At 40.9% G+C, this 16,352-nt stretch overlaps 1 protein-coding gene across 1 annotated transcript; it reads left to right on the top strand.

The window, feature by feature from the left end:
- The first annotated feature begins 1,547 nt into the window (after positions 1-1,547).
- LOC134662841 (arylsulfatase I) lies at positions 1,548-15,162 on the top strand. The gene is made up of 12 exons (XM_063519164.1): positions 1,548-1,648; positions 4,641-4,800; positions 5,374-5,533; positions 6,039-6,133; positions 6,230-6,297; positions 6,687-6,840; positions 7,456-7,613; positions 8,325-8,473; positions 12,993-13,132; positions 13,623-13,773; positions 14,113-14,229; positions 14,982-15,162. Exons 1-12 carry the CDS (start codon positions 1,571-1,573, stop codon positions 15,148-15,150), a joined length of 1,599 nt encoding a protein of 532 aa, XP_063375234.1. The 5' UTR covers positions 1,548-1,570; the 3' UTR covers positions 15,151-15,162.
- The last annotated feature ends 1,190 nt before the right edge of the window (positions 15,163-16,352 follow it).

The raw sequence follows: 16,352 nt of genomic DNA on the forward strand, positions 1-16,352 counted from the left end.
GATCTTGTCCTACTTTCTTTGTGAAGCGTCGTACAGATATAATTTCGTAAACGGAGCTTAGTTTACTGTATAGATCTTTGTTTGAAATGTTAGCTGGAACAAATCTTATAATGCCAATCTTCTCAATTTGCGTTGCGCTTATGTATGCCTTCATTTTGTGTTGTTCTAAAAACGCAGAGTTGTTTAGAAAGTTATTTGCCGTGTTATACTGTTTAAAAGATACTGCAATTTTATTTGCATTTACTCTCTGAATTGCCGTCACACCTTTTATGCCAGTAGTAAATATATGGTTTAAATAAATAGGGCTTTTATTCCCTAGCCTGTCCTTGGAGTCAATGTGTTCCACAAACACTTTAAACTCAGTTGTTAACGAGTTTTCCGGAAATAGTCTTTTATAATTAGGTTTAAAATACGGTAAGTATTGTTCATTAGACCGCTCACCGCCGCCGCCATCGTCCTGGAGACCATCGCCACCGCCTTTGGAGCGCTTGTGAGAGGTGGGCGGGTTATCCCCGCCCCCCCCGTTACCAGTCATTGCTAAAAACTATCTGCAGAAAAGTTATGTACAGAATCAACACTAATATATACAAATTTAACTTATTTACACAATTATTTAAGAATTTTAAAACTTGGAGCGAAAAATTTCAAAGTTCCTTGTTTGAGTTCCCGCCAAAAAAAACTCTGTCAAATGTGACAGCGCTATCCTGTGTTGCCAGTAGTGTAAACAGAATTACCCGAACGTCTGAAATTTCTTTCGTGAATCGGAAGATACTGCTAACGAATAATTAAAAATGACGTGTTATTGTAAAATTTAAGATAAAATAAATGAAAATTATAAAATTATAAAGAAATATTTTAACTTATTAACCATAGATATAATGTACCCATGTAATGTGTGTTATGTTATGTTGAAATAAAGTGGCAATGTTATTGTGACGTAGGCAAGTGACACTCTGGGAAGAGAAGACCATGTTTTATTAGACCATGGGCAGGGGTCGGACAAAAAGTGCGGATGACGTCAAACCACTTATAGGATGATTTCAAATAGTATTTTTGATTTTCATAAACAATTATCACTTATCATTTATCAACCTCTTTATTAAACGATATCGCCACTTGAAATGAGTAAGTACGTTTTTGACTGACACATTGTCAATCAGATGAACAATAAATTGACTTCGTTATTGTTTAGCTATTGTATCTTCACGATTATATTTAGCTAAAATTTATATTTACTAATGTATAAGAAAACGCTCTAAAATGTCATCTTTACTCGAATATTGTGGCAAGTTTCGTGAAATTTATTTTATTCACTACATCACCCTACCTGTATTAATAATTCCATGGATTTATTTACGATTATTTTGTTACTTCATTAATACTACTTTGTTACTACATGTCACACGGAAGTTTAAATACAAACTCAAACATCATCCTGTGTGCAAGATTACGTCATTTTTACGTCATTCGCACTTTTTGTCCGACCCCTGACCATGGGTGTAAACATGGTATAATAATATAGACCATGGGTGTAAAGCACTGTGGGTCAGTTTTATTGCGACTGGCAGCCATGTTGCTCGTATTGCTGGCGCTGTGCGCGTGCGCCGCCGCCCGACCGCACATCGTTATTATCGTGGCTGATGATCTTGTGAGTAACTTACCCGATGTATTTGCCGGTAGGTCACTAAATGTAGGTAGGTACTAATTGACATCAAAAAGTACATGACCCAGATCAAGTTCTATCAATTGCGAAGTTCTAAGTATCCATAAAGAGTACTGACAGTTGCGAGCGTGTATTTTATTTGACTACCGCAGTAATGTACGTAATCTTACTTATACTTTTTTATGACTTACAAGTTACTTTTATATAATTACTTGGCTCCATACTACTGATTCTGCATTCTTCGGGAACTTTGTATTTTTTTCTGTATACCGTAAAAGTATTAAAAGTTTTATACTTTTACGGTAGGTATGTCCCCAGATTACTCGAATTCGACTTAACCGATTTCGAATCATTTGTGCAACACACCGAAGTTTATTTTTACTTCAAGTGGTAATCTTAAGATGCTCGTGAGTTATTTAGAAATGTGAGCATAGTGAGGCACTCAAAAGCTCAACCCGTTTATTTAACTCATAAAAGTCATAAAGCGATCGTTGCCCCGGTATCGCTTATCTTATGTGGGTTCAAGACCCGTTGAGTATTTTATTTATTATTTCGATGTTTGATTGATTACAATTTAATAACAAGTGTTTGTTTTTGGTTTTTATTTCATTTTCTGATATAAATAAATAATTGAATTTAATTGATAAAACATATTTAAAGCACTGACCGCCGTGTTCGTTCGTATCAACCTTTATTCTTAAACTGTAACCGTATGTATATTTTATTTTAGATTTCATAAAAAAGGTTCATTAACAAATGTAGGACATAATAGTAGCATATAATACTTATATAGCATTACGCTTATTGGCATTAAGCGGAGCATGAATGCAACTTGATTTTTAACCGACTCTAAAAAAAGGAGGCGATTGTTTTGACTTACGGCCCTGAGTTTAGCTTTCGGCCTCATTTTTATTCACTTAGGTACGTACAGTCAGCAGTAGAAGTCGATAAGCAAGCCCGGTGTTCAAAATTATCTTGACGCGACTTTATTGTTAAGAGAATAAGAGCCTGGCAAGGTAATTTTGAACACCTCGCCCGCTTAGCAACTTCTGCTGCTGACTGTACTGGTACTGGGTTGCAGGTGAAGGCGAAAGTTACCCTTCCCAGATTTCTTCATTTACATACAATGTTACTTTACGATTGATTGTTAATTTTCATTTTATGATATGAATAATGCGGGTCGCTTTGTATGGAAATATATTACATAAAGCGAACTTATGTTTTCATTGATCGTGAATGTAGGCATAACTTTAGGTACAGTCACCAGCAGAAGTTGCTAAACGAGCGAGGTGTCCAAAATTACCTTGACACGCTCTTATTCTCTTAACAATAAAGTTGCGTCAAGATCATTTTGAACACCTCGTCCGCTTAGCAACTTCTGACTGACCAAGGACTGACCGTACCTTGACACTTTATATCTTTTACTCAAATGGCCGCGGACGTTGAAATACTTATTACACATTTAACCGAATGGAAGTCAAGGCCAGAGGGGACCGAATTAATCCACAGCGTATCCTACTGCAAAAATGTTTCTACTACCTACTCTAGACCTAGATTTGGACAAAACTGGAACCAATTTGAAATTAAAGTAGGTATACCTAAGCTGCTATAGTAGCTAGCACCTACTTGGAAACAACAAAAAAGATTTACAATTCGTTAAAGCGTTTTCATATTGCGCGATCCGATATCGGACATCGGATGGAATTAAAATGTAAAATATTCATGTGATAAACCATTATTACTAAAAAACTATAAGATAGATAGGTAACGCAATAAAGGCGGACTTGATGCCAATATAACACTCTTGCAGCTGTTTTTAGGGTTCCGTACCCAAAGGGTAAAAACGGGACCCTATTACTAATTAGGGTTCCGTGCCCAAAGGGTAAAAACGGGACCCTATTACTAAGACTCCGCTGTCCGTCCGTCCGTCTGTCACCAGGCTGTATCTCACGAACCGTGATAGCTAGACAGTTGAAATTTTCACAGATGATGTATTTCTATGGCCGCTATAACAACAAATACTAGAAACAGAATAAAATAAAGATTTAAGTGGGGCTCCCATACAACAATAGTTATTTGTACAACAAGAGATCAAAGTTTGAATTTAGAATCTTGAGCGTAGTAAGGGACTCAAAAGCGCACGAGATGTAAATAACTTTGATCTCGTGTAGTTCACAAAACTTTTCACCTCAGCAGTGAGAACATATTAGAGAACCCGAAAAATGTATTCCTTCTTCATCACTTACCTCTATTTACTCATGTTTTCTTAAGATATACCAACAATTAAATTTTCACCTCAGCAGCTCGAACAAGGGTACTTTGCTACTTAAAAACAGTGAGCAAAATCGCGTTTTGCTCACTGGGTGAGCAAAATCGCATTTTGCTCATTTTGTCTCACTCAGTGAGCAAAATGCGATTTTGCTCACTGTTTTTAAGTAGCAAAGTACCCTTGTTCGAGCTGCTGAGGTGAAAACGTGATTTTTGACCGAAGTTAAGCAACGTCGGGCGGGGTCAGTACTTGGATGGGTGACCGTTTTTTTGTTTGTATTTTTTTCTTGTTTTGCTCTATTTTTTGTTGATGATGCGGAACCCTCCGTGCGCGAGTCCGACTCGCACTTGGCCGGTTTTTTATCATAGGCGCCGCCCGACATCCGCTATTGGAAAGGCGCTCCCGATAATTCCAGCCATGTCGGAGCCCCCCCGTCGGTGCAATGCGTGTTCGTGTTAGGCATTTAATAAAACGTTTTGTAGTACGTGTGCTTGACCGCTAAAGATGGCGCCCTCGTGGCCTGATTACGCGATAGTGCCGGTAGTAATATAATAGGATCCTACATCCGATATCGTACCGGAATGTCGGAGTTCTCCCGTCAGCTGTCGGACCGATAATAATTGTTTGTGTGCGTACGTATTAGGCTGGATTGTACATTAGATATCGGATCGGACAATGTGAAAACGCTCTTCCACATTTTTTGTATAGGGATGGAATGACGTGGGCTTCCACGGCTCCAACCAGGTGCCAACGCCGAGCCTGGACGCCCTGGCCTACTCCGGGGTGCTGCTCCACAACTACTACGTGTCGCCCATATGTACGCCATCGCGGGCCGCGCTCATGACCGGGAAATATCCCATACACACCGGTGAGAACCCATAGAAAATTAAAGAAAGTTCACATTTTTGCATAGGGCTGCAGGGTTCAAACTCGAGACCTCCTGCTTATGGATGACGATTCTCTTTAATTAGTGATCTTAGATCAGTGGTTCCTAACCTGAGGGTAATTACCCCCGTGGGGGTAAAACTGGTATTTTACGGGGGTAATAAGCTAACCTAATATAACAATACATCAAACGTACACGTTTTATTTTTTATTACCATTGGGAGGAGCCGGAGGAGGGGTAAAACCAGGTTCCCTAGTTAGTCATAGGGGTGACCGGACTGAAAAGGTTAGGAACCACTGTCTTAGATAATCGTATAAGCATTAACCAATCTACGTTTTCTTATTGCTCAAAAAAAATATAATTACTAATTAGGTAGGTACCATGGTATTCAGATAGAGCTGTTGAGTAGAGGTTTGACGCCTACTCGACGTTCTTGGCAGGCTAAAGGATAAGTAACTCCGTGCCGTCTCCGGACCAGACAGATGATCACGTGATGTCCGGTCACGGCCCGGTCTAACGTGAGTCATCCTTAACTTGTTGAACATTGATGCACAGGCATGCAGCACGGAGTGATATACGGCATGGAGCCGCGAGGGCTTCCGCTGTCAGAAACATTGCTGCCCCAACACCTGCAGAAGCTGGGGTATCGCACGCACCTGGTCGGCAAGTGGCATCTCGGGCATTACAAGAAGGAATACCTGCCTTTGAATAGAGGGTCTGTAGTCTGTATACCTGCTGTATTTATTTAGTGGAGTTGCAGGATTCTTGAGGTCGACAATCCTGCTGCCACGATAACACCGCAATAACGATTTTGACGTGGCAAACTTCCACTCCGCTGCATTCCAGCACCACATGAGAGCAGTGGCGGATTCAGTGGCGTAGCGTGAACTAATCTAGCCGTGGGCGAAGTCGCATCTGCCAGGCCCTTTTCATTCACTGTGCCCGAAAGGCCCCCGTTGGGCCGCGAGGCCGTGGGCGACGGCCCACTTCGCCCACGCGTAGCTACGCCACTGGGCGGATTTGCCCTAAGGCCGAGCAGGTCCGGGGCCCGGGCCTAGGACGGCAGTCTACATATAGACTGCAGTCTAGTCTATATAGAGATGATGGGTGCTGAGAAAGGGGCGGCTAATGCTTGGCCGGGCCTGGGGCCTAGGGCGGCAAAGACTGTAAATTCGCCACTGCTTGAGAGGCTGTCCGACTCTAACATTACTTACTTGCAGGTTCGAGAGTCACACCGGGTTCTGGACGGGCAGGATCGATCTGTACGACCACACGTCAATGGAGCACGACACGTGGGGCACCGACTTCAGACGCGGTAACATTAACAACCATTAGTCGGCTAAGTAATCTTTGCAAATGGCATAGGAATACCCTGGATTTAATATGCCTACGTATTTGTCTAAATTTTTAGGTATGCAAGTGGCACACGATTTGTTTGGAAAATATGCCACAGACATCTACACAGACGAAGCTATTAAGGTAATCATATTTTGAATCGCTTATACTGGTAATTGTTCTCATTGTCTTGCATCGTATAATTAATGAAGATGGAAATCATTTTAAAAGAAAATACGAGGCGTTGGAAGAAGACTGAAAATAAATTTTATAACTATTTTCGAATGTCTGTGCCGTGTTTTGAAGAACTTTCTTTTAAATTGCTTTTTATTTCTGCGCCTTTTTAATAACAGTAAGAGCAGAATACGTGTGAAGGGGTCCATGTCTGATCAAACACTGCCAAGTTGCCAACACTGGTAATCGAATTTTATTCTTTACTATGCAGCACGGCATCGCACGCAGCGCCGAACACCGCTCCGCGGCACCGCTTAATTAGGTTAGGCCTCCAGAGCTGTAAGTAATATGTGTTCCAGGTGATCACAGCTCATAACAAAAGCGAGCCGCTGTTCCTAATGGTGGCGCACTCTGCCATGCACAGCGGGAACCCCAACGAGTTCATTCGGGCGCCCGACAGCGAGATCGAGAGGTTCAAACACATCGAGAATTACCAGAGGAGAAAGTTTGCTGGTTGGTATTTATAACTACATATTTCTACATGATTTCTACGTTTATTATTGGCTACATGCGAAATACATTGTGGGGGTACCTGTAGTAAAGCGATCTCAGCGCATGCCGTGTAAAAATTGGCACTAACGACGGGTTAGCGTCCTTAACCTTTTCCACGCCGTATCAAACAGAAAACCTGTCACTCAGACGCCACATCATTGAAGTGTCAAAACTGAAGTTGAACTTTGTGTATATGCACGTAGGTCGATGTTGCTCTGTGGTCTGTGACCGATTAATCGGTCTTTGGCGTTGAACCTACGTTGCGGATATATCGGTCATTGGCGTCCAAAAGGTTAACGTCGAAGATTAACTGATTAGATGGGTAAAGTAACTATATATAAGACAAAGTGCTTCGAATTTGACAGTTGATGATGGCGATACGGCTTCGTACATCATGCGGTAACTCTGGTTGTCAAAAGTTGTCAATTAATAACTAATTCAGTTACTACAAGACATGTGGCATAGCATAGTACAGCGCCATCTATTTCAGCAGTCAATCATACAACCCTTTATTTACTCTACTATGTTTTTATCAAAATAATTAACATTTATCAAAATACTCTTGGTTGGTTCCAGCTGTATTATCGAAGCTGGATCAGTCCGTGGGTAAAGTGGTGGAGTCCCTTCACGGGGCGGGCCTGCTGAACGACACGATCATCTTGTTCACTACCGACAACGGCGGGCCCGCGGCCGGCTTCAATGACAACGCTGCCTCCAACTACCCTCTGCGGGGGGTGAGTATCGCCACACTGTTAACTGTACATCGGTGGACCGTATGCCTTTTGTAATAAGGTCCACCGATGTACAGTTAAAAAAGCGTTGCTGTTTGTATAGCAAGCAGGTAGTGTCGGCCTAGTGGTCCTTGCTGGACTCGATCATAGTTCACCACCAACAACAACGCGGCAAGCTTCAACGATAACGCCCTCCAACTACCCTCTGCGAGGGGTAAGTAAGGTGTATTCGGGTATTTCCGAATGAACGAATGTGGCGGATAATTCCGAAAGCTGACTCCTACTACAACGGAATATGAGTGATTTTACAATGATTTTCGGGATTACCCGATTTCCGGAATTACTCGAATAAACCTTATGCGCTGACTTTCTTACGACATAATTTGCTAGTTGGGTACAGTCACCTGCAATAATATGTTACTCTTTGAAGGCCGCATAAATATGTGACCATGTGAATATGTGATATGTGTCATGTGTGTTATGGTTCTACAAATAAGATCGTTTCAGATATTTTTGCGGCCTTCGTTGTGTAACATATTATTGCAGGTGACTGTACAGCAAGCAGTACTCGGCCTTGTGGTCTCTGGTGGACCCGATCATCACATAGTTCACCACCGACAAGCAACAACTGAGACTTAAAATTTCGATTTGCATTTGTCCTTTTAAAAGGATATTGGGACGTACGAGGATAAAAATAGTTGGTATTATATGCAGGTGAAAGCTACGTTATGGGAAGGCGGCGTGCGGGGCGCCGGGCTGCTATGGAGCCCCCTGCTGCAGGCGCGGGCTCGCGTGGCGCGCCAGCTGGTACACATCGCTGATTGGCTGCCTTCACTCATCAGCGCGGCGGGTGGTGATGCGAGGTAAAGTGGAGTCCAGACGAGACAATCTGATGAAATTGTCCGATCGAATCAAGCCGTGCGGATGCAAACGCCAATTTGATTCCCCGATCAAATCAGCAGGCGCGGACACAAAAATGCCAATTTTCAAAGTTAGTATCTATGGAATGCAAATTGGTGATTATATTTGTGTACGTGTGGACGCTAGATGAGATTGGCGCCAATTATTTTCCTGATCAAATCGGTCGATTTGCCCAGGTTGTCTGGACTCAACTTACCGTACCTACACGGGTTGTGTTGTGTCGATTTTAATATTGATGTTTAGAGGATACTTGCAACTAATCGGCATTAGGTATATGTACCTCTGATATAGATGGCGCTGATTTTCCGCTACCACAGGCGGTTTTCTGTGTGCGCTACAAACTATTAGATAATACTATTACTTATTCTGTGCTATTAGTACAAACAACGCATTTAAAGTGTGTCAAAGGCAGACAGATTTGATTTCAAACATAGACAGGGAGAATCATACTATCTTTGTCATACACTAGGCTAGTAAGCACCCAAAAGAAAAGGATGAGTATAGTTTTTTTTGTTCCTATTTACTGACAAGATTTGGTTGACCCAGTATACTTCCGGAGCTAAAATTATGTGAGTGAGCCCAAGTGAAAATATTCAAAATAATGCCTATTATAAAAAAGTTCACCTTATACAGTTTCAATTTTATTTATATAGGCATGATTTTAAACCAACTATTAAAGTTGGTTAGAATAGAATCTCTAGATGTGTCCAAATAAAAATGAAATATACTTTTAAAATTTTATGTAGGCGTTCATTTTGAAGTAACAACTGAAAGTATACACATATTATCATGCTTATTAGGTATATAAACTGTACGTAGCAAAGCTATATCATTCGATACCTATTATATGGAGTTTACATACGGCAGAGCTCATATTATATATACTTTTAATCCAGACAATATTTTTGAATTTCTCTACTGAATTACAAAATTAAAGATAATAAGTAAAAGTCTGTGCGTAAAAAAATAATTAACAATCGTAATCATAAATATAGTAACTTACAAACAATTAACACTAACATTCTGAAGATGCAAAGATATTATTACTACTAATATAAGTATAAAATGACTACTTCCAGCCGAATATCGCTCGAGCTTTCTCTATAATATTGTCCTCGGGGATCACTTTCCAATCCGAACCATTTGGATGCTCTTCTTCTTGCGACTGGGTCTCGAACAAGTCTCGCGAGCAGTCCCTTTGCCGCCCCTTCTCACTAGACTTAACCTCCCGCTCAAACTTTTTGTTTTGACCGACTTCTCGGGGCGTTTTCCAAACGTCTGGCTCCACCTTAACGACCTGTTTTTGTGGTTGTATATACGAAAATAAACGAGTAGAGGACTTTTCTCTTTGCCGCCCCTTCTCACTAGACTTAACCTCATGCTCAAACTTTTTGTTTTGGCCGGCTTCTCGGGGAGTTTTCCAAACATCTGTCTCCTCCTTAATGAGCGGTTTTTGTGATGATATATCTGAAGATAAACTAGATAAAGTGATATCGGACTTTTCTCTTTGCCGCTCCTTCTCACTAGACTTATCCGCACGCTCGTTTCGTGGCGTTTTCCAAACGTCTGTCTCCTTAACGGGCTGTTTTTGTGGTTGTATATACGAGAACAAACGAGTAGAGGACTTTTCTCTTTGCCACCCCTTTTTACTAGCCTCACGCTCAAACTTTTTGTTTTGGCCGACTTCTCGGGGCATTTTCCAAACGTCTTTCTCCTCTCTGGGCGGTATTTGTGGTGTTATATACGAAAATAAAGGCTTAGAGGACGATTCTCTTTTCTCCTCCGGTATTTCGAGAAAAGAGAAAGTATAGTCGCCGGCGGCTTCGACCTCTTCCATCACGTAAGTTACGCGACGGCGACTGAAGGATTCGTCCAACAAGCCTACATTACGCTCGTTGCTGTAGTTCAGGCGATTCTGACTCTTCTTTATAACTGTTATAAAGTCGTAATACCTCTCAACGTTACCTGCGCACTTGTAGCAGATGGTCGTGAGCGGATCGGTTTCTTCTATAACAATTTTTAAACACGCTAGGATTTTTTCCACTATGTGGGTTTTCGTGGCATAGTTGCCGAATAGGGCCACGTTGAAATCACTTTCAGTTAAACAGAGGCGACAAGAATATCGTGTAAATCTCGATTTATCCATCATCAGTAACCGTTTAAATGTTATCACCAAATTATATTTCATATAGTTACGTAAATTTTCTTTGAGGTAGGTAAATGTTCTAAACGCAAAGTATTTTTTTTTTCTTAAACGTGATTCGCGCCAAATTGTGTTGTGCTACGATTGGCTGATTGTGTTTTTTTTTAAGTATGGGTACATGACAGTTTAGCCGACATAGTGTGACTAGCAGGTTGGACGGTTTAAAAGTTGTGCTATACTGGGTCAACCAAATCTTGTCAGTAAATAGGAACAACAAAAACTATACTCATCCTTTTCTTTTGGGTGCTAGTACTAGTGTAAGACAAAGATAGTATAATTCTCTCTATGTTTGAAATCAAACAGACCTTTGACACACTATAACTGCTAACGGTTGTCAGTAGAAAAGCGCATTTTTTTAGTACATAGTATAGTTTTTGAGCTTATTAGTAAGCTTATCGCGAGCTCACAGTGTTACACTTACACTACATACATAGGTTTACTGTAAAGCTCCCAGCTGCAGGCCACCCTCACTCATTAGCGCGGTGTTGCAAGTAGGTACCTAAACAAGCTTGCACTTACGCCAGATGTAATAAAATAACACCGACACTTTCCTTTCGTAAGCAATACCCCATACTTAGGTTAAAGTGAAAAGAACGCTTGCTCGAAAATTATGGGACTTTAGCTTTAGCACAATGTTTAATTTCGCTTGACCTGTGAGAAAAGTTTATTTACATTAGCTAATTCACACCGTGGTGGCATGGGCTCTAACAACTATGGAGCCCCCTCGTTTTCGCAGATCCGCGAAATCGACTCCACACTCGAGCCCCCTCCAGACTATGTGCGTGAATCGCGCACTTGTGTGGAGGGGGCTTCGCATTCGCGGTTCCCGCCTCGATTCGCGCACAAGTGTGGAGGGGTCTTGGGGCTTTTACAAAAGTACTCGCAATTTCGAATTTTCGACATTTGGCCTTCCCGATTATGATACGTGAGTAGGTACCTACTTAGCTCGTTCAAATGAAAATGAATGAAATAACAATTAGGTATATTTTTAGTTCATCCTTTGTAAAGAACAATGAACAGGAAGAATTAAATTTTATCAGTTTGCATAATTTTGGTATTGGGCATCCATAACAAAGGGTCGCAGCAGGTACCTACGTATTGTTTACACTAGATCAGCTGGTTTGATAAGTATACCTAAACTAAAAAAAAGCGGCCAAGTGCGAGTCGGACTCGCCCATGAAGGGTTCCGTATTTAGGCGATTTATGACGTATAAAAAAAACTACTTACTAGATCTCGTTCAAACCAATTTTCGGTGGAAGTTTACATGGTAATGTACATCATATATTTTTTTTAGTTTTATCATTCTCTTATTTTAGAAGTTACAGGGGGGGGGACACACATTTTACCACTTTGGAAGCGTCTCTCGCGCAAACTATTCAGTTTAGAAAAAAATGATATTAGGAACCTCAATATCATTTTTGAAGACCTATCCATAGATACCCCACACGTATGGGTTACATGAAAAAAAAATTTTTGAGTTTCAGTTCGAAGTATGGGGAAACCCAAAAATTTATTGTTTTTTTTTCTATTTTTGTGTGAAAATCTTAATGCGGTTCACAGAATACATCTACTTACCAAGTTTCAACAGTATAGTTCTTATAGTTTCGGAGAAAAGTGGCTGTGACATACGGACGGACAGACAGACGGACAGACGGACAGACGGACAGACAGACAGACATGACGAATCTATAAGGGTTCCGTTTTTTGCCATTTGGCTACGGAACCCTAATAACTGGGAAAAGTTCATCATCATCATCATCATTTTAGCCTTCGGTCGCCCACTGCTGAGCATAGGCCTATGCTCGGGAAAAGTTAGTTTACTTTTTTTATTATTGAACCTAAATTCTGTATTCCAATTGAAAATGTTTAATTGCAAATATAATTAAACTTTATAAGGTAGGTACTTAGTATAAATTGGATCGTGGGTTAGCCGACTGCTGAGGTGCAAATAATTCGATCGGTCCATAGAAATTACTATCCGACCGAAGTTGTTTCGGTATCGGTTTCGTCATAAACATCATGTGTCCGCCGAAGGTCCGGTTTCGGCCAAAAAACTGCCGAACCTTTCGGACGAAAAAAAACTAATTTAAATGCCGCAATGTGTCAAACATCAGTGATGTTTGTAAATCCCCTTAAAAAGTGCAACTTACTTGCGGCATGGAAAAAGGTGCACATTAGGTACTTAATCCATAATTAAAAATAAATTTATAAATAATTTAGGTCAAATAAGTTCATTCTTCTCGTGTTTATGTTATAGCTTATTGGAGAACATCGACGGCCTAGATTTGTGGCAGGAGTTGTGCAAGGACCAGCCGTCTAAGAGGACCTCCGTGGTCCACAACATCGACAACAAAGACGGAAGCGCCATCACTATGAATCATTGGAAACTACATACAGGTATCAATTTACTATTTTAAAGAAAACATTTAGGTATTCATGTAAACAGCATATTTTTACGTAGGTATTAGGTACAACCTCCGCCAAACTGTATAACAGTTTGTTGGCAGAAATAGTCTCCCTCTCTTTACATACCCGAGTCCCCCGATCCCCGAGTCGATTTACCCGAGTCTTTTCTAGGTTTCCGTATTTAAGGATCTGCTTTTCTCTTTTGGCCGCTTTCGTGAAAAGTTCCTGCGCCAACTTTTGGTATCACATTGGTAGCAGCAGATTAGATTAGCGAGCCGCGATCTCATGCTTAGGAAGATGATGATTGTACCAAAAGCGGTCGAAACGGAACATTGTTTATGGAATTATCTTGGTCAGGCGTTACTGAACTGATTGGGGTATTTCGAGTGCGTAACCCTCATAAAAAGTAAGATACATACATAGATTTACTCCATAATAAAAAAGTAGTAAGTCTAGGTACCTAAACTTACCAAACTTTCAGGAACATCATACAACGGTGCATGGGACTCGTGGTACGGGCCGGCCGGCCGGAATGGCTCATACGACCTAGACGCGGTGTTCGGGGGGACGGTCGGCACTATCCTCGGCAAGATGGACCTCATGCCGACGAGGGAGAAAGCTGGTCTACTTAGGCAAGTACAAGCACATAAGGAAAGGGGTTACAATTACAAGTTGTTCTATCTAATAAAGTGTCTTAACCTCCTAAGACCCTGCGTACAAATTTTTGTACATATTCCAAAAAATATTTTGAATTTTCATTGAGTAACTAAGGGTTTCAAATTCAAAAACAAAACAAATGCTTCTGGGTCTCAGGAGGCTATGCAAAAGCGCATTTTATCCTTCCTTCTCCTTTTTAACCTTCCTCTTTAACGTTATGTCGAGAAGATTAAACGTTTTTTTTAATGATACAGAATAAGTGAGCCTTTCCGAAGTCGCGATTTTTTTTTTACATCGGCATTGTATTTTTTTAGGAAAGCTGCCACTATACAATGTAGCAGCGATCCAGAAGTGGCGTGTAAGCCGCTGCTGAATCCATGCCTCTTCAACATACGAGATGATCCCTGCGAACGGGTCAACTTGGCCAGCAAGTAAGTAAGCTACACTCGAGAGCAACGAAAACGGGCCAAATTGGATAGAAATTTAAATAAACCCTGACCCGTTTTCGCTGGATTTCAGTGTATATCATTACATACGAGTATCTGATAAGCTTTATGTCCAGAACAATCCAATCTATTTGTTATTAAAATGTCATGCTTATGCTAGTAGAGTGGAAAATATGTAAGTACTTACTTTGAGCCTACACCAGGCGTGGCCCACTCCGCGATTTCGTCGCTTTGCAACAGGTAGCTACAAGTACATCCGTTCCACACCAATTTTGGTGGCTAGCCATAAGCCGCGCGTGGCGCTGTCGCCACCTACCGGCCATATCTGTCCTGATCGTAACAGACGCGTAACACGCGTTTTGTTAGAGAGTGAGTCTTCTAGTACCTAGTACTATTATTAAATTTATTCTGTGCCTACACTACAGTTATTGTGGTAAAAACGAAAGCAATAAGTTAGTAGCTATTTAATATATTAAAACGGGTCACTCACGTTTTTTAAGTAGGGAATTGATTTACATGTTTCTCTGCATAACGAGTAGCTTCAACAGAAGCATGCGTTGGACTGACGCAGACTGCGTGAACCGTTTTAATACATATATTTAATAGGTTTGTCTGAACCTCACTGAAATTTTGTGATTAAGCAATTAGTTGGTACTATTTTAATTTTAGGTAGGTACTATATCTCCTATAACTTCAGCTGTGGCTGAAACTAAAACAAACTTCCCTTTTACCTGCAGAAATCCCCAAATCGTCCAAAGACTTCAAGAGGAACTTCGCATCTTGAATCAGTCGGTCGTGCCCCCGAACAATAAGCCAGACGACCCGCGCGGAGACCCCAAGTTCTGGGGTCGAGTGTTCACTAACTTCGGGGACTACGAGATAGGCAACGGTTCCCAGTGTTTATGAAACTGTCTTTCGTTTCCCTTCTTATATGGCCGCTTTTATACTTTATTCGGTCGTCCATGGTGACGTCACGTTTATCGTCAACCAAAACCGAAACTTCAGTCTACTGAAAATACCTACAGTTTCGGCGCGGCTGACGGTTCGGCATCGGCAGTTTTTAGCCGAAACCGAATCTTAGGCCGTAATATGTTTTTTTATGCCGAAATCTGCCGAAATTTCGGTCGGACACTAGTCTTAAGATTGTATGCGGACGCTTTTATAATATTGTCGTGGACGGTGACGGTAAATCGTTGACAACCGTAGTAGTAAATAAAAACCGTCCCCGCTTTGTCGTGACGATAAATCGTTTCGATACCGTGGACTACCACGTTGAACTATAAAAGCGCCCTATAGGCAGGTACCTACGTTAAAATTTGAAAACAAATGTGAGTCTTATAAGCAGTTTAAAACAAGAGTTTGTAAACCTAGATTGCAGTTACAGACATGATAAAATTGTTTTTCAAATTATGAAGCGAGGAGTAATGATGATGATGAGTATGTAATAGTTATTTGTACAACAAGAGATCAAAGTTTGATATTTCTTCGAGTGCTTAATTTGAGTCCCGTGCAAGCGAAAGATTCTATACTAGATTCACGAGCGTAGCGAGTGAATCTGATTTAGAATCTTGAGCGTAGTAAGGGACTCAAAAGCGCACGAGATGTAAATAACTTTGATCTCGTGTAGTTCACAAAACTTTTCACCTCAGCAGTGAGAACATATTAGAGAACCCGAAAAATGTATTCCTTCACTTACTTATTCACTCATGTTTTCTTAAGATATACCAACAATTAAGTTTTCACCTCAGCAGCTCGAACAAGGGTACTTTGCTATTTAAAAACAGTGAGCAAAATCGCATTTTGCTCATTTTGTCTCACTCAGTGAGCAAAATGCGATTTTGCACACTGTTTTTAAGTAGCAAAGTACCCTTGTTCGAGCTGCTGAGGTGAAAACCAAATTAAACTCATTCTCTGAGAAAAATGCCAATTTGTATTTTATTTCCAGCTACCACCAAGTTTTTTCCTTTTGTACGAATGCCTCTAACTGAGCGTCTATAGACGAGACAATCAAATCAGAAATTAAATTGGCGTCCACACTGGTCCACACGTACACAATTTAATCACCAATTTTAGATTAATTAAGGAGGTGCGGACGCAAAAATGATGCA

Source organism: Cydia amplana, chromosome 3 (assembly GCF_948474715.1).
Source record: "Cydia amplana chromosome 3, ilCydAmpl1.1, whole genome shotgun sequence".
Classification (NCBI taxonomy): Eukaryota; Metazoa; Arthropoda; class Insecta; order Lepidoptera; family Tortricidae; genus Cydia; species Cydia amplana.

Excerpts from the sequence above, each read along its gene's own strand:
- LOC134662841 (XM_063519164.1), top strand. The coding sequence starts at position 1,571 with ATGTTGCTCGTATTGCTGGCGCTGTGCGCGTGCGCCGCCGCCCGACCG. Across the intron at positions 1,649-4,640 it reads TTATCGTGGCTGATGATCTT|GGATGGAATGACGTGGGCTT; the intron begins GTGAGTAACTTA and ends TTTTTTGTATAG. Across the intron at positions 6,298-6,686 it reads ACACAGACGAAGCTATTAAG|GTGATCACAGCTCATAACAA; the intron begins GTAATCATATTT and ends TATGTGTTCCAG.